Genomic DNA, 25,935 nt, shown 5'->3' on the forward strand with positions numbered 1-25,935 from the left:
TGCACACAGAAAATGTAAGGCTTGTGTGGATGCATTTGGTAAATGGCAGAAAGTCCTCTCTTAGAGGGCCAAAGAGATCTGTTGCTGACACCCCTGGACTGAGTTCTGCACCATCCTTAGCTGTGCAGGGCTCTTTTCTATCCCGGTAGCTCCTCTCTGTTAGGAAAAATTTTTTTCTTGCTGTGTGGAGTCTCAAATCTTTCCATAACCTTTCCTGCTCCAATCTGTGAGAATCACCATTAACCACTAGAGAAAAATATAGGACAATAAACTGTGCTTTTGAAGGGTTATGATCTCATCGTATTTTATCTTCAGTGTGATATGTGGGAAACTCATATGATAAATGCAGAGGCTGGCTGTGGTGTTTTGGAGCAGGCTGGCTGGACTTCCATTTAGGAGGTTATGGATGGCCACCACCAATGCACTTAATTTGATCTGGAATTAGATGCCACACTGCTGTTTTATTTTCTGTAGGCTTTGGAGCATTGTAGTATTTTCTTGATTTGTACTTTTCTGCTTTCACTTCAGTCAATGGGTCTTTGGTCAATGTACTTCTGAGATAAAAAATTGAATTTAAATTCTAGTTTTCTACTCTGAGCAAAATCTTTGCCTTTATGGAATTTCCTGTAGAGAAGTTGGGTGTATCATGGGGTTCTATTTAATTCTCCATCTCAGAAGAGGAACATGTAGATGCCAAGCCATAGGGAATCCTGAGTATGATGGTGCCGTTACTTAGGCTGAGTTCATTTGGGTGGTGATTGGCTCTGACAAGATAAAATAATCGTGGTCTTTTTCAAGTTAATTAAAGGTGCTTTTTGACACTATTCTCAACACTCTAGTCATATTTGGTGTCTTCAAACATGACCATGGCAGGAAGCTGACCAGACTGGACTTTGTAGAGCCACTTTAGTTTTTCCATGATACAAATTAGATGGAGTGCTTAAGTTCTCACTTGATCTTAATTCTTCTCTGAAGCATTCTCTCAAAAAAGAAATAATACAATTTGTCAGCCTCTGTCTTTTGATTGATGAGTTTATCAAATATATAGAAAAGTGCTCAATACTTCTAGCAATTAGAGAAATGCAAATCAAAACTACTCTAAGATTTCATCTTACTTCTGTCAGAATGGTAATCATAAAGAATACAGGCAACAATAAATGTTGGTGAGGATCTGGGGAAAAAAGGTACACTCATACATTGCTGGTGGAACTGCAAATTAGTGCAACCACTATGGAAAGCAATATGGAGATTCCTCAGAAAATTGGGAATGGAACCACCATTTGACCCAGGTATCCCACTCCTTGATTTATATCCAAAGGACTTAAAATCAGCATACTATTGTGACTCAGCCATATTAATGTTTATAGCAGCTCAATTCACAATAGCTAAACTATGGAACCAACCTAGGTGTCCCTCAATAGATGAACAGATAAAGAAAATATTGTATAAATACTCAATGGAACATTACTCAGCTTTAAAGAAGAGTAAAATTATGCTATTTGCCAGTAAATGGTTGGAGTTGGAGAGTATCATGCAAAGCGAAATAAGCCAATCCCACAAAACCAAAGGCTGAATGGTTTGTCTAATATGTGGATGCTAATTCTCCAATAAGGCAGGGGGCACTTGGGAAGAATTGCAATACCTTAGATAAGGTAGAGGGAAGTGATGGAAGAGAAGGTGAGGGGATATGGGGATAGGAAAGGTAGTAGAATGAAACAGACATTTTTACTGTATGTATATACGTGACTTCATGACCAATATGATTTTGCAACATGTACACTCAGAAAAATGAGAAATTATACCCCATCTATGTATGATATATCAAAGTGCATGAATGCATTCTACTGTCATGTACAACTAATTAAAACAAATAAAAAAATTAAAAAATAAAAATGCATAACATATTCTGCCCTATAGCAGTCAAAAATGCTCATTTGAAGCACACTTGCAAAAAAATCCCTCCAAAGTACTGAAATGTATGCGAAACTGCATATTTCAGAAAGTTTTATGTTTTGGGTATATTTTCTCTAGATGTTAAATGAAACAAAGTTATGCAATAAATGGCTAACAATTACTGTGGACTTATAGTGGGCCTCGCTGTCTTCTAAATGGTTTACTTAGGATATGTTGAATCCTTCTAACCTTATGAGAAAGGCACAAAAATTATCCTCACTTCAAGATGGAAAGAACAGGCATAGAACCTACAGCTTAAATCTGCCTCGCCACAATCATAGTTGGAGCCCAGGCCCTGTATGTCTGTAGGTTTAGAGAAGTTTCAAAATTAAAGTGTATATGTGCATACACAGGAGCACACATTTGCAAGTGTGCACCTCTATGGTCATGTATTTGTGGGTATTCATGTGTGCATTTCTTTATGTTGTACACAGTGCTAATTTTCCAGTCAAAATATTTAATAACTTGAACATATCATTAAAATTTCTCTTAAAAATAATGTCTCATCTTCTTTACTTTTTTATTTGCATTGATGCACTTCTGTTTACAAGGTTAGGTCTTGAGAAATCTATCATGCATTGGAAATATGAGTTGAATAAAAATATAATACACCTAAGTTACCTCGCACCATTATGCTGAGCATAACGCACCATGTATATTCTGGGTTGTTTTCCTGGTAGTCTTAGGGCCAACTGGGATTGCTCTCCCTGCCCACCATCTCAGATGAATATCTGTAGCCTGGGGAAAGACTGAACTTTAAAATTTAGAGTATGTCTTTTTTTTCTACTGAATGCATATCTCGTTTACCGAATCACAGAGTCACAGTCATAAGTCAAACTATAGTGAGTTGGTGGCCATCGTAGGTGCTTTGAAATCATGCTTATGACTCATAATAATCAGACTAGGACAAATATACACCACTTTACATCTTGGCTGAAATCTGCTAAAACTGTACCTGGGCTTTGTCTTCATCAGAAACAGTAAGAAAGAAGACAGGAAGTGCTTGCCAAGATGGAAGGAATGTATAGAGACAGAGGAATAGCACCCCATTATTGGGAAGGGCCAGGGACCACCAGGAGTCCAGCAGGCAGGGCAAGCACTGAGCCTGGATTGGAACTCTCCAGGGAAGGAAGGGTAAGGCTGGGCAGTGACTGTGGGGAAGTTAGGATTGGAAGATCTGAAGGCTATGGGAGCAGTCACTAGGCACCTGGCCCTGGATGCAGTAGCAAGGGCCCATGGGCTAGTGTTTGAAAGTCTGGTGGAGCAGATGGTTGGAAGTGAGGGCTTTGTTTTGGTGACAAAGGTGTCCTTGCAGGGGAATGAGCTGGCCCTGGGAAGGGACAGTTTCTCCAGGATCGAGGCCCCAAATGTCTCAGCATCATGCATGACTGCATATATGGTCCAACTCTATATTGTGTACAACCAGAGAAATGAAAATTGTGCTCCATTTGTATCATACAGTGTATCGAAATGCATTCTACTATCATATATACCAAATTATTAACAAATTAAAAGCTAAAGAATTAAGAAAATACCCCTAATAAATATCTCTGATGATTTCCTTCAGAAAATATTCTAGAGATGAAACCAGTTAGGCAAAGTATTTGAATATTTTTAAGCCTTTTTTTTATGTATTTGAGTGTGTATGTCTGTGTGTTGATCAAGTCCAAACAGGCTGATCTTATTGAGCCACTGTAGCCACCACTGCCTGCCTCATGTTCCCGCTGGTCATTTAGACCCTACCTGACTCTACAAGTTGGAAACAACTTTTTTCCCCAGACTTCTTACTTAGGTAGTTTTCTCCCACAGCATACCAATTCATTGTGATTCACGGGATTAGTTACTAAACTAGACAGATCTGTCTGTGCAAGGAGGGGCCATCAGCTGTTGATGTCTGTGCTTGGGAGACATCTGACCTGCCAGAATGAGGTGTTTGTTCCTCAAAGCACAGCCCCATCATGTCCAGTTTCATCTCGTGGTTGATGAGCTGCTCCTTGTGTTCTGTGGTCGCGACCAGGGGAGCTGCAGGCACTTTCCTGAGCAGCAAGATGAAGCCTCGCATTTTGCCTCTGACACACGGTGTTAAGGTGCATCACCTTTGTCTACTCAGGCAACTGGAAATGCATCCTGGTGCCTAGAGTACAAATAAACATGTGCACTGCTTTTCCTGTAACAGTGAATTCGCAGGTGCTATTTACCACACTACAGGGACAGCTTGAGGCCCAGGGTGCAGTACAGCCGCGGCCACATCAGCAGGGAGTGCTTGTCAGTGTGTGAGCCTCAGCCTGTCTTCCTGGGATCAGCCAGAGCTTTGCATAATACAGTTTATCTGACAAGGCTGATGAACCCAATTTCATTTCCTCCAGTGCAAGAGAAGTTTCTCCGCAGGTAAAGTGAATCCTGTGAGTAAGGAGGGAGAAGTTCTGATTTTGGAAATGTCTGCCACTAACTCAGATTCTTCCAGTCTGCCATATAATCCTTCCCCTACCTCTGAATCGGAATGATGGGCATTTCCTGTTAGGTGTGGGAGACACCATGACAGGTGGCTTCTGCTCTATCAGAGTTGGAACCTTCAAGTCATCCTTTCTTCAAATTGCTCTGCTTTCCCTTCCTTCCCACAGCCACCGTTCTCTCCATTCCTTTCAATTCTCTATAGACGAGCCTGAGTTGAATCTGAGTATTGACTTCAAATTGTCTCATTAGTTAATCCACAAAATTTAATTTCTCCCTCCTGACTTATTTAAAAAAGTAAATGTTTTCACTTGCTTTAAATTACAAAATCAATTAATGTTTGCTGAAAATTCAAACAACATAGAAGAATATTTTAACAAAGTAACTCCTGCTACCCAGGAGTAACCATGATTTCCTTTGTAGCTATAGGCATAAAATAGAAATCATTTATTTAGTTTATTTCTGTCAAAAATTGGATTTTTCTTTCTCTATCTCTCTGTAGATAAATAAATGTCTGCATTTTGTTTTCACTCAATGTCATTATTGGATTTATATGTCAGAAAATAGAATTTTACTACATTGGTTTTATAAGCTGCATAATATTTAATAGTACGGATGTGCCATAATTCATTTGATCTCATTACTTATTACTTTGGTCTTTTCATTTCAAATAAGCAAATGTGTTTGCTGCCCTGATTGTCAGTAAATTCTACTGTGACACTTTATTGCATTTCTTTGCCTCAAATGTGCACTTTTTATTTCCAGTCTTTGACAGAATTTCTGCACTTCTGAAGTTCCACAGCCTCTTCCCATGTTAGCTTGCTGCATCCTTCTGCTCTTCATTGTTGGTTGGTTGATTCTTTCAGCAGATATTGGACGCTTTCTCTATGCAGGGGACTGTTGTGGTAGTAGGAGGTCACAGTAACGAGTGGGGCACAGTTCTCGTGCCCTGTCCTACCAAGCAGTAGGGATTCTAGATCACGGGCCAGGACACACTCATAGCCATCCATGACCACAGAGACACAGTGCGTCCTCAGCTGGCTCAGAGAGGTGTCCAATCAGGAACCTGGTTGCTGATCTGGACCTCAGTAGATGGATAGTGTCTAACATAGATGTGGGTGGTGTGTTCCAGGCAGAAGGAACCGCCTTTTAAATATAGTTTTATCAATTTCAAGATATTGTCTAGTTTTGCTTGTTTTTAATTGGCAGTCAGATGGATTTGCTATATTATGTATTATTTTTGATTTTCTTCTTGATTTTATGATCATAATTTTTATTTATGTTGCATGGAGCTATTGTCCATTCATTTTCACTGTGATATAGATATAACATACCATGAATAGTTCTGTGTTCTCAATGGACACCTGCATAATTTCTAGTTTTTTTTTGTTATTGTTTTTTGTTTGTTTATGTTGATATTTTGATTGGTTATGCTACACATGTTATTTTAAACATTTCCTAGGCAGATGTGGAGTTTTCCTACCAGAAAAGAAGTACACTGTCACTGTTGCTATTAAATATCAAACTGTTTTTATTGCCTTTTTTTTAGGGTAGTACCAATTTGATTGCTAGAGATTAATTTCCTACAAGACTTATAAAGCATTTTTTCTTCTTAGTTCTTATTTTCTTCTTTAGTGCTTTCTAAGTGCCTGAAAAACCTCAGTTCTTTAAAATTAACTTGTATACCTTTAAGCTTCATTTTTTATCTCTGTACTACAGGTGATGGAAACTGAGGTATAAGGATAGCAGTGGAGATACAATCTGGACCCAGTACTCTGGACCCAAGTCTGACTCTGCCTCTCTGTGTGCATGGCCCCTGGGCTGTTGCAGTGTGGGCGGGCAGGATGAGCTTGGAAGACTGAGGAGAATCAGGATGCTGCTCCATGGATTGTTTAGAGACCACTTGCAAAACAGATGCAATCTGTCATGCCTTTTTCTGAATTTATATTTAGAAATTGTCTCTCGTATTTCCACGAACCTATCCACCACCTTTTAGTATTTTGAAACACAGAATAAAAACACTTGGGGTTTGCTTTTCAACTATGACGACCTTTATTGTAATGTCCTGGTGAACTTTCCACATTCCAGGCTAACAAACTGAAAAATAAGGTCCCATATGTCCCCAACATGTGTGCCTGTCATAGCCTCACATTATCTGCTAATCATTAGATGCTTTCGTGGCAGCTAATTCAAGGTCCCTATTGACTCATTCTTGTCTCTGAGGTGGACTGTGAACCAACTTGTAGTTTTCCATACGAGCCCTTGTGAAATTCTCCCATAAATGCTTCTCGGCAGCAGAAATGAAGTGGGCAGATGCTTCGCTTTATCTGGTAGGAAGTATGCAGGCCTTCACAAAGAGGTTATCTAAAACCTGGACAAAGACCATCTTGATTTCTGTCCCCTGAATGCCTACCTAGTTCATCAGTTCTTAATTCTTAGGTGCGTTAGGCTACACCTGGAGCCCCGAGTCACCAGAGAACAAAGCCCAGTCTCAGATCTCCAGTTATTGATATACTAGTAGGTTAAAGAGGACACAAGCAAAAACCCAATTGATTATCATAACCTGAAACCTGCAATTTTTCCCGTTCAGGCTTCTATGCCCTACATTATTCATGTGACAGGGGACAAAAGCCCCCACAGATGTTTTGCTGTCCTTGACTTAGCCAGTGTGCTCCATCCTGCTCTCACCATTGGGCTCCCAGCCTCATGTGCCTTCCTCCCCCATTTGCCTATGAGATGCTTTTATGCATTCATTTCTGATCTTGATGTTTAAGGTAAAAATGTAGTGTGTTGATACATGCACACACATTAAAGGGAGAGATTGACGGGACCCCTTATTTTAATGAATCTCACATGAGAAGTTGTAAAAAAGTAAACAAAGAAGCAAAAAACCCCCACAAAACTCCACAGATAATCAATTGAGCCATTTCACATAGTTTTAGTGCTACAAAGAAGAGAAAATCTTAGTATCTGACAGGAGTACAAGGAGGGTGCTCAAGCTGGCCTGACTGGGGAGACTCTTCTGGGGAGGTGACATTTGAGTGGAACCTGGGATTGTAGGAAGGAGGCACCTTGGGAGGACCTAGGAGAACATCTGAGCCCTGAGGACCTTCTGGTGCAGTCCTGAGCTCCATGGGTCTCAAGGCTGCAAGGCGAGGTGCGCGTGTGCCCAGGTTGTGTGTGCTCAGGTGTGTGTGTCTGCTTGTGAGTACGTGTGTGGCTGGTGGAGGGTGAACGAGAAACAGTGCAGGAATGAGGAGGCTGGCCAAGAGGAGGGCTTGGGGGTCAGGGAGGGGCATTTTGGGGAAGGTTACCACCCTGTTGGAGGGTTTCAATCCATTTTAAATCACTTAGATTAGTTCTTCACTAAGATTATTCTGGTTGCAGTAGAGACCGTGGACTTTGGGTGGCAAAGAGTGAAATGTGCCAAGAACAAAGAGAAAGGCTTCTGCTACGTCCAGGTGGGGAGGAAGGGGGCTGGTGGTAGGCATGGAGCAGTGGGGGTGCGTGAGGGGGTCAGTGTGATACACACAGGTTGAGGAGATCATGACAGGTTTTACGGATGGTTTAGAGTATCATGTGGGAAAATCAGAGAAACCAAAAATGATTGTGCTGTGATGCAGGGCTGGGGACTTAGGCGTGAAGGGGGATGTCGGTGGTTTGTCTGGGCCGTGTTAATTGGAGGTGAGGGAATGGATGAAAGCTGCTGTTTCACGTACAGATTGGGACTCAAGTGTGAATTTATATTCATTATTTGAAAGACATAATTCAGTCATGGGACGTGTGAGACCCTCCCTCAGAAAGACTGTGTTTGGAATTGACAGAGGTGGGCACATGACACTGAAGGGCTCTTGAAGAAGTCTACTCTTTCAGTGTTTGCTGGATTAAATCTTGGTCAATGTGATCTGTGGCTCCAGGACTGGGAAATGAGGCTGCAGCCAGCTAGTGAAATTTCTGTCCCCAGAGCAACACATATTGTGGCCCATGGAGAAGTCAGCTGGTAGAAACAGAAATTGATCATCTGCGTATTTCTTCAGCTGGATGAACCATTTGTTTAGCAGCCACCTCCCAATTCCTGGTCAATAGATGTTTGGTACAGAAATGAAGGATGTACTTTGAAGAGGGCAAGATGGCCCTGGTTTTGGGGCCAGATACGTACCCACTGATGGTTGTAGTTCTTTTATTTAACATGGGACTTCCTCAAATCTTGCCTCCATATCTGCAAAACAGAGAGGAATGGTAGTATATATGCCATAAGTATATTTCAAGAAAATAAATGAGTGAATATTACTTATAATCTATTTTGTAAATCTTTTATTCTGTAGTGAGTGCAAGTATTGACTTTAAGCCTCAAAAACTTTCATTTCACCATAGATTTCTTCTTGTTTTTACCATACTTTAAAAAAAATTATTATTGCTCTTGAGGACTGAATTTTTGAATTTAAAGACCAAAGACTGAGACAAATTTAATGAATTCAAATGTATTAACTTTTCCATGTCTGATACCTCGGGTCTAAAGGGTATCACCAGAGACACAGTGGTGTTCCCTGGTGAAATCTGAAAGCTTTTTCACTGAACAGTCTGGGTTTTCTGGGTGTATTTTCAATCTATTATCTGTCAGTTTATCTGATAATATTTCAAGGTATATATTTTCAACCCATGATAATTAATTTAATAAATGTATTTCTGCTGTGACTTGTACCCTCCTCTTTTCACGTCTCTTGTTGCTTCACACATTCCCAGTGAACTGTGAGCTCTGGAGTAGCTGCCTGGACTCTCAGGGTTGCTAGCTGTGGTTCTGTCCTCTGCTTTCATGGCTCCAGGCCCAGGAGACCTTCTTTTTAGCTCGTCTGCCTATAATAATCCCTTCATCTCTTTGACCATTAATTGGAAAATTATGACATTTAGAAAGGACATTTCTCAAAACCATGGGAATTCATGTATTTGGACCAGATGTTAAGAGAATTTTAATGGAGTGAGAAAACATCTGCGACAATGAATGGCAGAATGGCAGGAGAAGAGGGAACGTGGATGACATTTGAATGAAGGCATGTGCGTTGTAAGGAAGGTAAAGAGGTGTGGGCAGATTTGCATTCTTCTCTCCGTTATTTGATTCTCATGTGTCAATTGTCTGTCTGTGTCATGGCCAGCACGGTTCAGGGACTTAGATTTCTCAGCCTATTTAGAATGAAGCACGTATACAGGTAATTGTAGTTGAGGGTTCTGATGAATGTAGAAGAAATGAGTGTCAGTGTACCTTGGGGCCAGGTGGGAAGGGAGAAAAGTGGAAGAAAAGTCAGAGCGGACTGCTCGGAAGTGATAATTCAGGGTTAGTACTTGAGGGTGAGGCAGCGTAACCCACAGAAGCAACTCAGATTGCAAAGGTTCGAAGCAGAGGGGCTTGGCCAGGGTGCCGAGGAGGCCGTGCATTCTGCCTGTGGGTAAGAGAAGAGTTGTCCAGCACAGGGACAGCAGGAGGGGAAAGGTTGGGAAAGGTGAAGGAGGGGAAATGGTGAAGGAGTCCTTTGGTTGTGAGTTGGACACGTGAATTGTGGTATAAGGCAGCTGTGACCGGTAGTTGGCATGAAGGAGACCTGGTGAAGACATAAGGTCCACAGCGTAACAGGTGCCTCTGGCTTATTTTCTTGAGAACATCTATTTGGATTTTGAATTTATGAGTCCAGATTATGTATAGAGATCTAGAAGAGGGTTCTAGATTTGGGAGTCACTGGTTTTTTTAGAAAATAGGTAAAAATCACATGTGTTTGAAGAGTAGGCCTCAGAGAGTGTGCTGATTGAGAAATAAGGGAAGGTTCAGAAGAGGCTGGGGTGTGCCATCATTTAGAAGGGAGGCTGAGAATGAGAGTTCTGGATGTGGTAGGAATATAGGGAGCGTGGGGTGTTGCAGGAACCAGGGAAGGGAGAGTTTCAGGAGGTAATCAGGAGAAAGGGGAGAGTCCAGGTGCATCAACCCACTGGTTTTGGCAGTCAAGACTTGAGCAGGGATATTGGCGGAGTGATAGCCATGGCAGGGTGTATTCTTTTTTGTCCAACATGGCACCCTGCACTAGGACAGGGGGTAGCAGTTTCACACCAGGAGAGTCACTTGTAACTCGATTTTCTGATTGTGTCCATGAGTTTCCTGCCTTGAGAAGACGTTTCTATGTAAATGCTTCAGAAATGGCCCACATAGTTACATTGCCTCTAAGGCCTCGTTATTTAAGTACTTTCCCCCTCATTCCTTCTTAGAAAGGGCTCTTGTTGGTTTAGCTAACACAGAAGTAGATTGAATGAACTTTCGCTTCGTTTTAAAACCTGCTGACAGATAAAATTAATATTGCCTCTGTGTAAATAATGATTTTATCTAATGGACTTCATTTATTTTTATCGTTCCTCTAGGCGATCTGGGGCTAAACAAGGGGAAGAAGGCAAAGTGTAATAGCAGTTCTCTTTGAAGAGAGATATAAAATAAGGTCACTGGAGCTGAACCATTATTGAAATGTATAAAATAACTTAATGTTTGCTTTTTTCCCATTTTATACCATGAGGTCATTTTATATGGTCATAAAATTTCATCTCATCTGAGTTCAGATATGATGAAAATCTTTGGGAACCAAAGCCGACTTTAGTTACCTGCAAGTGGCAACCAGCCATTCTTTTTAAGGGTGATCAGTGTTTTCATTAGCACCTTCCTAAAGATGTTTTACTAATTCATTTATGATAGACTTCTCTTTGCTGAAACTTGGAAATTAAAGTACCTGCATTAAAGTAATATAAGAAGACCTAATTTTTTTAAAAAAAATATGTACATAAAAGTTGAAAATGCAATATGACTGGTGATCATCCTGATTCTCCTTTTAGATTCAATATAATGAGAAATTTAATTTTATCGTGTTTTCCCAAGAATAAAGCTTTTGGTTATTGTTGTTGAAAAATATTAGAAGACTCTACTTGATTGAGCACTGTGCATTAACTTAGCTTTATTGTTATATTGATTTTTTAGGTGACCTGTATCTTTCTCAGTACTAAGAATATCAGATGCCACCACAAGGAAATCTGTGGGCCCACTGAATGCCATCCTGCCTACCCTGAGCACAGCATGGGCTATGAGGTCCCGGGATCATTGACTCTTGCTTCTTTGAACACCCTAACTTGACTCTCAGAAGTTATAGCTCCTGGCTTCTTTCTCTATTCTATTTCTTATTTCTCTGTTCTGGCTCATTCTCTATTCCTCCTTCTTCAAAGACTTTGTTCCTACTTAAATTTTGTATTTAACACGTGATCAGTCTTTGCTGGCTTGACAGCTATAAACTGTGACCCTCCGCACTGAGACCTTTGTAATTTTACTCCTTCCTCTTTAGTCTTGGGGTGCTGTACCCACAACAGCATCCTTCAGTGTGGCTGGCGGCATTACAGAAACCCCCTGGGACAGTGCTTCTAGCTGCCTGCCCTTGGGTTCATCTCTTAGTGTTTACTCAGAAGGCCTGGGTGGGTATTTTCCTGGGGCTGACTCAGGCCATCTAATCTTGAGGTTGTCATGTGTGGTTTCACAAGCTTCTGCATGAAGCCAAGTTGTGCAATACCAAGAGCCAGGGGGCAGTAGGACCCATGCTGACATGGCCTGCCACTCCCAGCTGATCTTCTGCATGCTGTTTAATCTCCACTTGATCACCTAAGCCTTAGCTTTCTCAGCTACAAAGTGGGAAGGACTTGATGACTTTGACCTCTGCTTTTACTTCCCTAATTCTGGGAGGCATTGACTCATTTTGTGTTTCATCTGTACCAAGGGACTAAGCCCCTTCACAATGGGGCTTGCACAGTGGCAAGGGCAGGGTGATGAGGAATGCTCTGTTGGTTCTGATTCAGTCGTGTGCCCGTTTGGCATGTTGGAACACATGAATTTGGCAGTACAACTGTGTGCTCAACATAGTTGCTTCCAGTACAAGGAGAAATCAACACTTAGAAACACAAAAGGTTATGTGACCACACCTGGCCACTCTGAGGAGGATGTGGTGATGTGGCAGAGTGGAGTTGTTATTTAGGGTTTCTGGGAAGGAGCTGCCTTCCTGTGCTGGAACGTGCAGCTGATAGTGAGTGGAGATGGCAAAGGTCTGAACCTGAGTGGCCTGGGTAGGGAGGGCTTACAGCATCAGCAGATGTGCAAAGGAGTGTGCAAGGCTTCCTCTGAGGCACCTGGCTAGGCTGGAGGGGCTGAAGGGAGGCTCTGCAGTGTGCACGTGGGGATGCAGTTAGCAGGAGTGGGGTTTGGGTGAAAGGGCACAGTATTTTATTTGGAAAGCAGGGAAGGAATCTGAGGTCTTTGGAATAGTGCAGGCTATTTGCCTGGCAGCAGCTGACAATTGCACTGTAGATCCTGGATCTAATGGCACCAGGTGTGCAGAGAATAGATTGGGAGGTCTGTGTGGATGGGAGAAGGATTCTTCAGTAGTTCTGCTGCCCTCAGTGTGAGCAGGGACCTAGTTTCTGGGTGAGAATTTCATCTAATCGCCTGGCACAAGGCCAAGAGATGGAATGATTGAAAGCAAATCAGATTTTTCCAGAGCTTTCTATCTTCATCTGCAATTCCTGGCCCTGGCCCTTTGGGTTTCTTGGGTGACAATAACCTGTAACTTTTCATAATTAAGAGGCCCAGGTGCATTCATGGCCTCCCTCACTGACTTCAGCGCTAAGGTACTAAGGCTGTTCCACTTGGGGCAGGCGTGGGGCAGGGTTCCTGGAGTCGTGGGCCACTTCACCATCTGACTTCCTTGTCTTCTCAGTAATGAGTCCCGATGCCATCGTGCAGATGCCGGACCAAGGAGGGCTTTGTGCCTCTCTGAATTGTGCCAGCAGATCCAGCCACATCTAACTTTACCATGTGACTCTCAAGCAGATCAGCTCACCTGAAAAGAAGTCCTTTAATTAATAACTGGTTGGACACTGTTCCCTAAGAAAAGTTCCTTGTGTGAGCTTTCATTCTTTGGGTTTCTTTTTTTTACCTGACAGCATTTTTATTTTCTAAAAGGAGCAGTTATTTTCTGTCCCCAAAGCCTATTCAATTGCAGTGTGGGTGTAGAAGGAAATGTTATTTATTGCACAAACATTATATAGAGAGTTCTGCTTATTTAGATCAAGCTTGTGGAGTGATCCTCCCATGTCAGGCAACTCAAAGGAAGCCTTCAGGGATTTTGATGTAGATGCTACAGAAATGCTTGGATTTTGTAGTCCAAATTGGCCATCTGTAACAAATCTTCATGCCAACAAAATTATTTATATTAACTCACCTAATATATTCTTAATTTTCCAGAGACGGTAGGATGACACTAGGAAGACTTATTGAAATTTATCTTTTGCTAAATTTCTCAAGTGCAGCAAATAGTTATAATTAACTAGACTTGAAAATTTTGCTGAAACAACTCAATAGCAATTCAGTTGGGTGATTTATATAAGCATATTTTGAATAATCTTTGAAAGTGATGATAGCTTAATTTTCAAAGAGACACAGATATGTTGATACATATAAATCAGAGGTTCCCAACAAGGGGTAATTTGGCAATGTCTGGAGACCTTTTTAGCTGGCAAAAAACAGTGGAGTGCTCACAGCATCATTAAGCCCGGGATGCCTCTACCTGCACAGAACAGCCCCGGAGCTAAGATTATCCTGCTGGCGTCAACAGTGCTGAGACTGAGCACCCAGTTCCTAGTATGAACAACCCCCTCCCAGGGAAAAGCTCATGCTCCTGGGGAAGGTGAGCTGCAGGTGGGGGGAGCTGCCCCCAGAGTGGAGCTTAGGCCAAGCCAAGCCTGTCCAGGGAGGTGGCCTTGCTGGTTGGTGCTCAGGAAAGCCCAGGTCTCTGCAGAAAGGCTTCCTGCCACCTTACCATGATGATAGTTTACAACACTTTTATTTTAGGAATCAAAACAAAATGTAACGTGTTATAGTCTGAAAATTATAAACCTCTAAAAATGACCTGTTCTCATTAGACGTGTGCCTCCCCGAGTTCACCATGGCAAGCGTGTAATTTCATCGCGTCACCGTCACACCCTACGCTCCATTTTAGCTGTTTTTTTCTTTTTTTGACATGGCAGTTCCCTCTTCGTCACTTTCCAAAGCCTGAGGAGGGAAAGTTTCAGGCAGTTGTTGTTATCTTTTTCTCTCTCCTTCATTCAGGAGGCCAAGATGTCAGGGCTTGTCCTCGCACAGGGTGGGTACCTTATTCTAAACAAAACGTGTTAGTCACTTTTCTGTCTCGGTGACCAATATACCTGAAAAAACAACTTAGAGCAGGAAAGATTTATTTTGGATTAGAGTTTCGGAGGCTCCATTTCATGCCTCTCTGCCTCCATGGCTTTGGGCCTGGGGTTAGTCAGAACATCATGGTGGAAGGGTGTGGTGGAGACAAGTTGCTGAGCTGTGGCAGCTGGGAAGCAGAGCTGGTGGGGAGACAGGGAGGATCAGGGATAAGAAATGGTCTCCTAGGCACCACCTCAGGACCTGCTTCCTGCCTACAGTCTACCACTTCCCAGTGCTCCATTCAGGTATCAGTGGATTAATCCACTCTGAGATCAGAGTCCTCAGGATCCGGTCACTTCCCAAAGCCCCACCTGTTGTTGCTGCACTGAGGTTGAAACCTTCCACATATAATCTTTTGTGGGGGGGGGGCACTCCAGATGAAATCACAGCACACAGGAGCTGGTAATTGCAAGAAGTTGCTGTAGCTCATACCATAGTTCCTGCAGTTTGGACCTTGAGTGTCCCCCAAGGCCCAGGGATGGAAGGCCTGGCATGACAGGAAGCTGGTGGGATGTTGAAGAGGTGGGGCGTTGTAGAAGGAAGAGGTTACTGGAGTGTGACCTTGGGGGAGAAATTGGGATTCCGTCCCCTTCCATCTCTTGGCTGTCATGAGGTGAATCGACCTCTTTTGCCACATGGTCCTACCATCATATCACAGGTGCCTCAGGCCCACATCATGGAGCCAAGTGGCCATGGACTGGAGTCTCTGAACCCATGAGCCAAGACAAACTTTCTCCCTTTTCAGTTGATTATCTCAGGCACTTTTTCACAGTCATGGAAATATGACTAACATGATCTTTGACAGAAGAGTATTTTCTCTTGGCTTAGACCTGGCACACACTGAAAAATTGTGGGAAAGAAAAAAGGATTTTCTCTAGCCGGTTATTGATTTTAGCTCAGCCTTGGAGGTCAAGATGGGCAGGGTTCCAATCCCTCTGGATGTGCAGTGCCTCTTGGTGGGAGCCCATGTGTTAGTGACCTTCTGTGGGTGCCAGGCATGGAGTAAGCAGTGGCCCCCACTTCCACAGGGCTGGCACACACAGGCCTACTGAGGCTTGCTCCTGCTCCCATTTCATCATTGCTATCGCTCGTTTGTTTTAACCTGGGGCTCTGATAGACTCCTGCTGCCTCTCAGCTGGGTTGCTCTGGGTACCCCGAACCTCCTTGGTCTTTAGTAGAAATGAATTATGTTTAAAGCATAGCGATCTTAACATGAATCATTTAATGAAATTTCATATCTTAAGCCTCAAGTTGGGAGGATAAGGAAAGATGGGTGGCATCATGCCTCTACCTCTGGGTGGCAGTTCCAGAGTGGAACTTTGTTTTTGCAGAGCATGACAAGAGTGAAAATCTTTCTTTTTATTTTACAGTCAAGAGAAGACTGTTCTTATGCAGGTGCTTTTACCTGAGCCTTTTACCTGGCTCTGGCTCCGCTCCCTCTGCTCTCCTTTTCTGCTCTCCTTCTCAGTGGGTCTGGTTCCTGCAGAAGCCCAGCTCATGGCTTGGTTTTGCTTTGCAGCTGGTTTTTGGTTTGCTTCTTTGCACAACTCTGATAGTTGAGTGCGGTTGTCAATGGGAGCATTCTCCGGTTCCTTACTTTCTTCAGGTCTCCAGACTTCTCTGGGGCTCTTAGCTCTGCTCAGTTCTGTTTCTTTTTTTCTTTTTCTGTTCACCCTGTGATTTAAACATGCATAGAGAGCTGTGTATATAGTTGACACTCAATAAAAAGTGAATGAATTGGGACTCTAAACCCATCTGGACCTTCAGATCTTGTCATTTTTGTTGATGTTTTCATGAAATTCAGTAAAAATTTTCTTCTTTTTGTTATTTATTTATTTTTTCATTTATTTTGTGCTGGTGATTGAACCTAGGGCCTTGTACATGATAAACATGAGCCCCACCACTGAACTCCATGCTCCACCACTCTGCCCTTTGACCCTTCCATTGTCAGTCCCTATTCAGAGCACCTCAGTCCCACACCTTTTGAAAGCCCAGCTCCTGGTGCTGTTGTGTTAGAAGTTCAAGTCCAGCATGGGTTGGGGAGGGGACATTCAAACCACTCCAATTTGACTTCTCTATCCTAAAACTTTTACCTTCCTAACTTTTACCTTTTAGAGATGACTTGATTTCATGTTCTCTGTCACCAAGAACTAAGGGAGACACTCACTGTAAGGATTCTGGGTCTTGTCCTGCCGAGTCTGTTCCCTTCAAGCTGAACACCGACTCCGTTGGCCGAGGCCAGTGACCTTTGCTCTGCCTCTTGTGATGCTGGTGACATATACCCTTGTTTTAAAGCTGTTACTTCCCTGCTCCAATCTCACCTTACCTTCATGGTGCCACCCTTCCTTGTTGGCCTGTCTCTGTTCTCCTTTGTCATCTTTGGGTGGTCACTTTTGTGATCGCTTCCTTTTACACAAAGCACTCTATCCTCGCCACCCCCCATGCTTCCTCTTTGGTGAGCATCAACCAAATTTATGATTTCAACCATGCTAAATGTGGCCCGCTATCTCAGAATGTGTTTCTCTTGGGGCACCCAATCTGGATTTCAGCACTTTACTGCATTTCCCTAAATATTCCTACAGCATCTTAAACCCAACATGTGCAAGATGAAATGATATTTTCTTCTAAACAAAATCCTTCTGTGCATCATCATATTTAAATGAATGGCAGCGTTGTCCTCAGAGACTCTGACATTATTCAGTTTGAGTCCATATCCATCTATGCCTCTCTGCTGGAGGTTTCTGAAATGTAGCAGATTAGAACCATGGCCATTTTATTACATTTTACATTTTTGGAGTCAGGAATTTGGCAGGTGTTTTAGTCCGCTTTTTTTTTTTGCCACTATGGCTAAAAGATCTGACCAGAACACTTGTAGAGGAGGAAAAGTCTATTTAGGGGCTCATGGTTTCAGAGGTCTCAATCCATAGAGAGTAGGCTCCATTCCTTGGGGCTCATGGCAGAAGAGTGTGGCAGAGAGACGCAGCTCACATATCAACAAGGAAGCAGAGACTCCACTTGCCAGATATAAGTATATGCCCCAAAGTCACGATCCAATTCCCACCTCCCCCAGCCATGTCTTAGCAATTCTGTAACCATTCAGTTAATCTCCACCACGGGATTAATTCACTGATTGGGTCAAGACTCTCACAACCCAATCATTTATCCTGAACCTTCTTGCATTGTCTCATATACAAGCTTTTGGGGGACATCTAAACCATACTAGCAGGGTTCGCTTGGATGATTCTTAATCTTGTGATATTTACTAAAGTCACCTGGTGAGCTTCAGTTTGACTAATACATTTGGTGATTTGGCAGGGATAACTGGGTCAGTGGGACTTGCCAACCAGATCACGTGTGGTCTCTCAGGCATGGCAGTCTCAGGGTCACAGGACTTCTGGCATGGTGTCTTAGTCCTCTAGAGGAGGCGCTTCAAGAGGCAGGAAGTAGAAACTGCCAACCTGAGTTTGGAAACTAGCACCCCTCCTCTTCTATTGTGCTCAGTCATTGAGCAAAGCCATCATAGAAACACCCCATTCAGTGGAGGGAGCCTAGACCTGCCTCTGGGTGGGAGGGAAGTCAGAGTATGTGTCCATCTTTAAATTGCTCTTCTTGCTTTTACCACCACGTCTATCATCTGCTCTGTGTCTTAACTTTTTATTCACATTGACAACACCTGAAGGCACAGCTGCATTTATTTATTTTCTGAACAACTGCAGTAGCTTCCAATTCACCTCTTCACCTCTGTACTTCCTTGAAGCAGCTTCCTAAGTCCACTGAAGTGAGGGTGATCTTATCTAGGTGGGTTCCAGCACTAATACCCTGTGGCAGCTTTTCCTCTATGAATGAAGACCTCACAGCTAATGTAGTTGCTTTCCAAACCTGAACCTGCTCCTGAAGCTCCTCCTCTGCTCCCTTTGTACTCCCTGTTCTGGATGAGCCCCGTGCAACATTCCAAAGGCACTGCATCCTCCTTCTGTCCTCTGCAATGTGACTTTGACTCCCTTCCTTGGCATGGGATGGACTTTTGGAAATCTCTGTGGAAATCCTCTTCATCCTTCAGGATTATACTCAAATATGAACTGCTCCACAGACCTGTCCTTTATCTCTCTAAATAGCAGGAGTACTCTTCCTTAACTCCTGTAACCCTCCAGGTAGGGTGACTGTTATGTGTTAGGAGCGTTTCTTATTTTGAAGCTTGTTAATCGTTTAAATGGACAAGAATTTTTAAATGCTCTCAACTCCAATGTAATACCTTCATTTGACCCAGTAGGTTCTCAGTTTAGATTGTGTTTAAGAGTCCTTCTCTAGCTAGAGTATTTCTAGGCAGTTCGTCTATTAAAGGACATATGTATCATATATGGCATTATGAGGGTTTTGGTAGGGTAATCCTAATCAGGTTATTTGTGAAGAATAATGGTTTTATGGTTATTAAATAGAATGTTTTGAATGTTAAAAACAAAAAAGGGATGAGCAAGAATTCTTAAGATTTCCACATAGAGCTTTAAGTTTGCCCAAGGGAGTGGTGACAAATTCCCAAGGTAAATCCAGTTGATGGTCACAACTGTTCAATTGGCAGTGCTTGGAAGTGACTGTGGTACTCAGTGGAGCTTGAAACTTGGGTTATCGCATGAAATTAGAGAGAAATCTGTATACACACACACACACACACACACACTCACACACACACACACACACACACACACAATCTGGAATATCATGGAGGAACAGACTCTGCCTGAGGTATCTAGGGCCTCTTGTCTCCACAAATCATAAACTCACAGTTAAGAAAACCTGAACTCACGTTCACCAGTCGTTCTCCTCTGTGTTCCAGGCACCTTTCACACATGAGGGGAGCAGGAGCTTCATAGAAGGCAAGCACCCAGAATCAGAGACCCCGGCCCACCATGAAGGGTGCCTGCGCCATTGCATGGCTGTTCTCAAGCTTGGGTATGTGCAGACTCGTGCAGCCGGAGGCGCAGGACGCTGCCCAGTGCCAGAGAGCCGAGCACCCCGTCATTTCCTACAAAGGTAAGGAGCAAGCATGCCCCACCTGAGAAGTGACCGGCAAAATGTGGATTCCATTTCACTGACAGAGGATGATAGAGTAACTATTGCTCTACTGCCCCGTGGTCTTGATTTGGACGTTGTTTAAGATAAAGGTAACAACGAAATTCCTCCATTGCAAGAATTCCATAGCCAGAAACTGATCGCCACTTAGTGAAGGATCCCAGAAGAAATTTCTACCATGGGTAGCAAACTCCTATGACTTGAGGCTGCCTTCATTTACAGATGCCGCAGGTCTCCTGGGAGCCAGAGGATGAAAGTGTAACCTATAAAAAGTACAGCAAAACCAACTAAAACCAAAAAGCCTGTGTGTTTGCATTTCCCAACAAAACCTTACAAAGTCCCTGTAAAACTCACCCCTTGCCTCTAACATTACAGAGCAAAACTGATTCCCAGCCTCAAGTTATCTCCATGGAAATCTAGGGCTAGTGGAATTGGTCTGTAAAACCACTCGTTTATTCTTAAACTCATTTGAATTTAGTGAGGGTCTTTTTATCCCAAACACTTGAAGCATTTAGGATGAAAAAAAAAATCAGTCTTTGCCCTGCCCGCAGGGCTCTTACACTGACCTTGTCAGCCTAAGGCAGATACTGTATTTTACTGATTCATTCAAAATAGCTTTGTATTGTGTTACTTCTTAAATTTTATACCATAAGCTTCAAATATATATGAAAGTAGGGAGAGTGGTCTAAGGAAAACCCAGCCCCACACTTACCAATTCATGGCTCATGTTTTTTTGTTTTGTTTTTATTCAAACCACTTCCCATGCTCCATCTACACTCATCAAATTACTTTTATGCTAATTGAACAATTCTTATAATTTTTATTCATCATATTTCAGTTTAAAACCATTAAAGATAAGGATCTTATAATAACATTCCCCCCCCAAAAAAAATCACCAAACAAAAATAATTGAGTATAATCATCAGATATCTAGGGATCTTGAAAGGTCTTGAGTGCTAAAGAAACCCTGATTCCTGATTTCTGTTTCTTCCTTTTTTTTTTTAATAAAATCAGGATCAACATGAAGTCCATTAATTTCAACTTGTTAGTATATTTCTTGAGTCTCTTTTGCTGTTTTTTGTTTGTATGTTTGTTGTTGTTAGATGGTGGCCTCTCAGCCCAGTGCCACCTCCTGAGATTGGTCCTGAGTTCTTCTGACAGCCCCCACGCTGTCTTTGAAGTCACTCATTTCTGCTGCTGGGAGCATGAGCAGTACCCACAGCTAGGCTTTTAGTGGACAGTGCTAAGGAAAGGCGTTTTCCAAAACACAATTACCATAATCTCCTTCTGATACTTCCAACTCGACTCCAGGACTCTAGGTCCTTTCTTAGCCTCTTCCATTTCTCCCTTCTCCTCTTGTTTTTCACCCTTGCAGGGAATCCCAAGTGGGCAGGCCCCATGATTATCCCTCTACCCTTTCCACAGAACATGCTCTCTCATTTCAGAATAGGAGCTCAAAGCCACTCTAGTTGCTTTTGGTTATTGAAAAGCCTTTAAGATATTTTCTCTTCTTGGTCCTCAGGATGCATAGTTCATTGGGGGAAATCTAGGAGACTTAATTATCTCTTTAAAATCATTTGAAATCATTTCCTTCTGTGTAGCTACACCACTAGTCCTAAGTCAGTTACTTTCTTTTGTTGAATTTTGCTTTTGATGTTTAAAAATTCTTCATGTTGACGTTAAATTACTATGTAGTTTCAAGGTAAATTAATGAAATGTGAGTGTTTGGAGGGCTCTATCTTTGCTCCCTGTTTTCTTTTCCTTTAGTTACACTTTATGGTTTATACTTCCTTTGTGATATAAACAAAGCAGTATACACAGCATTATGAAAACACATGTATTCAAATCTCTCAGATACAAGTCAGCAGTTGTTCCTAGGAGCATTTTGGACACAGTGATGCCTGGTGGATACCACGCCCTGGTAGCACACAGGAATTGACACCCTTCTGTTTGTGGCCATGCCGCTGTCCACCATGGGGAGCCCTGATCTTCCCTACTCAGTGATGCTTAGGTTGTTTCCTGCCGTGGGCCAGCACAGGTGGTGTTTTGGTGAACAGTGCTCCCCACAAGCATTTCTTTATGCAGAATCAGGGTACCCTGGGAAGAGGTTCCAGGGTCTCCGAGTGATTGTGTAGATAGAACTTTGCAGAGGTCGCCCCCTTCCCTCTCATAAAGCTTGCTCCACCTTGTGTTCTCCCTGCTCTGCATGTTAGGATCTACCTTGTTGCTGTCTTCCTTGTGGAGCGTGAGGTCAGACTTATGATTCATAAGTGGCATTGTTACGGTTTAGATATACGATGTCCCCCAAAAGCTCGTGTGTGAGATAATGCAAGAAAGTTTATGGTGAAATCATTGGGTTATAAAAGCCTTAGATGAATCAGTGCATTAACCCCCAGTAACTGTAGGCAGGTCAGGTGTGGCTGGAGGGCGGTCATTGGAGTTGTGCCTTTGGGGGGTATATTTTGTCCCTGGTGAGTGGAGCTCTCTCTCTCTGCTTTCTGGTGGCCCGGTTCTGAGCTGCTTTCTTCTTCCCCATGCTGTTCTGCAGCATCTTGGGCCCAGAGCAATGGAACTGGCCACCTGTGGACTGAGACCTCTGGAACTGTGAGCCCCCAGATAAACATTTCCTTCTCTAAAATTGTTCTTGTCCCATCTTTGGTTCACAGTGGGGAAAAATTGATTAAAATAGGCATCTTGTCATATTTTTAATTTGTGTTTTTTTAATTTTGAAGGAATAGTCAATAAACATTCATTGGGTGTCTGTTAAGGAACAGGGTCTGTGCTAAGTTTTGAAGTGATAGAGGCAAAGCCCCTGTTAAAAAAATGTCAGACTGTTATTAGGTTTGTGAGTAAAAAGGGCCACTGCATTACCTTCTGTCAGGTGTCTGCACTGGGTGCAGGGAGCTAGGGAGGAAGTAGCTAGGGAGCAGTAGCTCGGGTTGCAAGGAGGGTTTCCAGGAATGTTATGGTGTCTGTGGAATCACGAGGGGAGAGGTACTCCAGGGAGAGGAAAGGGGCAAGTGATGAGCCCTGGAGTGCAGGAAGGCAGCTTGCAGGTCCCGGCAGGCATCCTGAACAGAGTCATGGCTCCTTGGCTGAAGTTATGTGGGAGGAAGTAAAATGGAAGAGGCTCATGTGGTTAGTGGGAGCTCTGAGCGTGATATGCACCTTCCTGCACCTTGACTGCAGGCAGAATCCATCAGAGAGGCAGATGTGAGGGATGTGGTAACTTTGGAATGAAAAGGCTGCCTTCCTTTGTGACTTTGGAAGGAATTGCCTAGTTGAGAGCAGCACTTTGGAACCAGGGAAGGAGAGCTTTCCAAGAGGAAGGAGGCCATCAGATTACCCACTGATGCAGTGTTCCAGAGGAGGCAGAGTGGCATATTTGTGCTGGTTGGCTGAGACTTTCCAGGTGGTAGTACTGAAAATCCTCTGTGCCCGAAACTGGGACCCTTAGGTGCCCTTCCAGAAATTCTGCCAGTAATGGAGTGTTCTCGTTCTATGGTTGCTCAACAAATTACCAAAGATGATTGGCTTGAAACAAAAGCAATGTTCTCTGTCACAGTTTTGGAGGTTAGTGATCCAAAATCAAGGTGTTGGGAGGGCCTTGCTCTCTCTGTAGGCTCTGGGGAAGAACCTTCCTCCTAGCTCCTTGTGGTTGTTAGCCACCCTTGGCTTTCCTTGGCTTGTAGGAGGATCATCCGATGGCCTGGTGTGTAGGCTGTGTTCTCCCTGTATGTCTGAGTCTTTTTGTCTTCTCTTACAAGGTCACCTCTCAAACAATCTCATCTCAAATGATTCCTCTACAAAGGCACTATTTCCAGGAAATGCCCCACTCACAGGAACCTGGAATTAACTTCTGTGGGGACACACTCCCGCCCATAACATGATATTTATTAGAGTAGGTCTCAGGTGGTGCTAGCAAGAAGAAACCTGACGGTTGTGGATAAACGGAAGGTAAAAAAATTAGACACAAAGGGAGAGAAGTATTATCTCAGCCAGGCAGGGACATGAGAGCAAGAAACAGCTTTTAGAAAAAGCATTTTTAAATCATCCTTCTGTGGCCATGACAAAGAGCCAGGTGAAGGAAGGGGCTGAAGAGAGAGAGTGGAAGAGAGAATGGAGTAGGCAAAGTCTCTGAGCAGTGGGAGGGGCGAGGATGCTGGGAACAGTGAGGGGTTATCTCCCAGGGGAGAGGCCAGGGCACTCAGGATGCAGCTGTTAGTGGGTAGAGGGCGAGAAACTCTGAGTCCTTCTGTCTTGGTGGAGGAGGAGGCAGCCTTGGGCCAAGAGTCTGAGGGTTCTAGGAAGGAAGCGCTTCTATGAAGGAAGGATAAAACTGTTGATGAAAAGACACCAGAAGTTTCCTTTGAATGGTGGAAACACAGACTTTCCTGGAAATAGCTTTTGTTACTGCTCAGTAGGTGGCCACCATTTGCATGAAAACTAGAGAGAGTAGGCTGAAACACTGATAAGGAAGACCAAACTGAAGAACTGGAGGGTTTTGACTTTAAGGTCTTGGTTTCCACATGCATTTAAAAATGTCATGATTTAGTGTTATGCACCAGGGGCATTCTGCCTCAGAGCCTGCTAACGAGGTGGACTGCGCTGCATTGACCTCTTAATGCGCTGAGCACACTTTGTCAAAGTCTTGCTTCCGTGTACCTGGCCAGGCGGAAGATGCTGCCTGGATCTTTTTCCCCAGCCTCTGTGAAATATTTGCCACCGTAGGCTCGTCCTGTCTAGAAGAGTTCATTGCTCAACACGCCTAACAGCTTGCTGTGTTTGCAAGGTTGTTCCCCTGACTGCGTGTATCTGGAATATTTATCCCTGACTGTGCCACCCATTACCTATGCCCTATTCACACTTATGTCCTTGTCATTTTCCTAAATGTCTGTTCCAATAAACGGGGAGGAAATAGTGACCCGTCAGGCAGCATGTTTCCCAGTGTGCTTACTGAGTCTCATAACCATCTCTGAAATTAGTTTTAAATGTTTAATGTCTACTTAAGGCAATAGTGCCATATTCTGCTTTTGTTTGTTTATTGATTAAGGTTTACCCAGCATGTTGGCTATTTACAGAGTGTGCTTCAGTAATGGGAATTGGTTTATGGGGAGCAATTTCATATTTCGAAAGACCACTGGTGGGATGAGTCATGCCATACTCTGGCTCCCTTTGCCTTGAGTTTTAATATCATGACGAATTAGGAGGCCTTTCTTTAGTGTCTTTGCTGGCACTGTTTACTATTAAAGTTCAAGACGACTCTTGCCTGCAGAATCAGGCAGGGCACTACCAATTTCCACTGGAGGTCCCTGGGATCTTTGTTTTTAACTCTTTGGTGTTGTGCAGGGTCTTTCTACATCTGGGCTCATTGACTGGCCTGAGAATTGTGTCAGAATATATGGAAGAGCTAAGAGGACTTTTGATAGAGAATTAGCGCTGAGGGAGCTGGAATTCTGCTCCTGCCTCCCGGGGGCTGAACTGGGGAGTCCCACTGGCCTTCTGCTGCCTTCCCCAGGGACCCTGGATCCAAAGAGCTGCCTTTGTTCCCACAGGTGCTCTTAGGCAATCGAAAGGGTTTTAAACTTGAGTTTTTATTCTGGTACCACAGTATGAATGAGTATTTTTAATGGACCCTTTATTTTTCTTTCAAATCGTGTCCTTATATTACATCATATTTATATGTGTGTTAGATTTGTTTTGCTGAATGTTGACAAGAAAGAGTAGCACACATTGTGTAGCTCTGTGTTGACGCATCATCCTGTTCATTTGCAGGGGTCCTGGCCCCTCTTCCTTGCTGAGACCTTTTCTACCCTCCCAAGGTGGCCATGTGTGCATTTCCTGTTGCCTTGGTAGCTCCCTTCCTGCCCTTTCTCCTGCCTCTACACTCTTCCCCTTGTCCTCTACACAGGACCCTGGCCTCTTGGCCACACCTGGCCAGTCAGCTGCTCCTCTTTGGGCTGGAGAAGACACAGTCTGGATTGCCTTAGTTCCCCTCCAAGGCACAGCCAACTGTCACCTGTTAGAAAACGAGGGTGGGGCTGCCAGAAGGGCCCGGGGAGTCATTTCCGTGACGGCTTCCTTGCGTGGTCCTTGGCTGCATGTGTCTCTCATGGCTCCGTGTGTGTCCCTCAGTCCCCACGCTCCCTGGGTTTGGGCCGGCTTGTGTC

General features: G+C 43.4%; 1 protein-coding gene across 7 annotated transcripts in view; it reads left to right on the forward strand.

The window, feature by feature from the left end:
- Sema5a (semaphorin 5A) overlaps positions 1-25,935 on the forward strand; it is a 450,819-nt gene that overhangs the window by 146,483 nt on the left and 278,401 nt on the right. For all 7 annotated transcript variants that reach the window (XM_021733399.2, XM_040272850.2, XM_021733404.2 and 4 more), the window contains one exon: positions 19,530-19,726. In XM_021733399.2, the coding sequence (XP_021589074.1) occupies positions 19,530-19,726 (197 nt within the window). The remainder of the gene's footprint in view (positions 1-19,529; positions 19,727-25,935) is intronic.

Source organism: Ictidomys tridecemlineatus, chromosome 1 (assembly GCF_052094955.1).
Source record: "Ictidomys tridecemlineatus isolate mIctTri1 chromosome 1, mIctTri1.hap1, whole genome shotgun sequence".
Lineage (NCBI taxonomy): Eukaryota > Metazoa > Chordata > Mammalia > Rodentia > Sciuridae > Ictidomys > Ictidomys tridecemlineatus.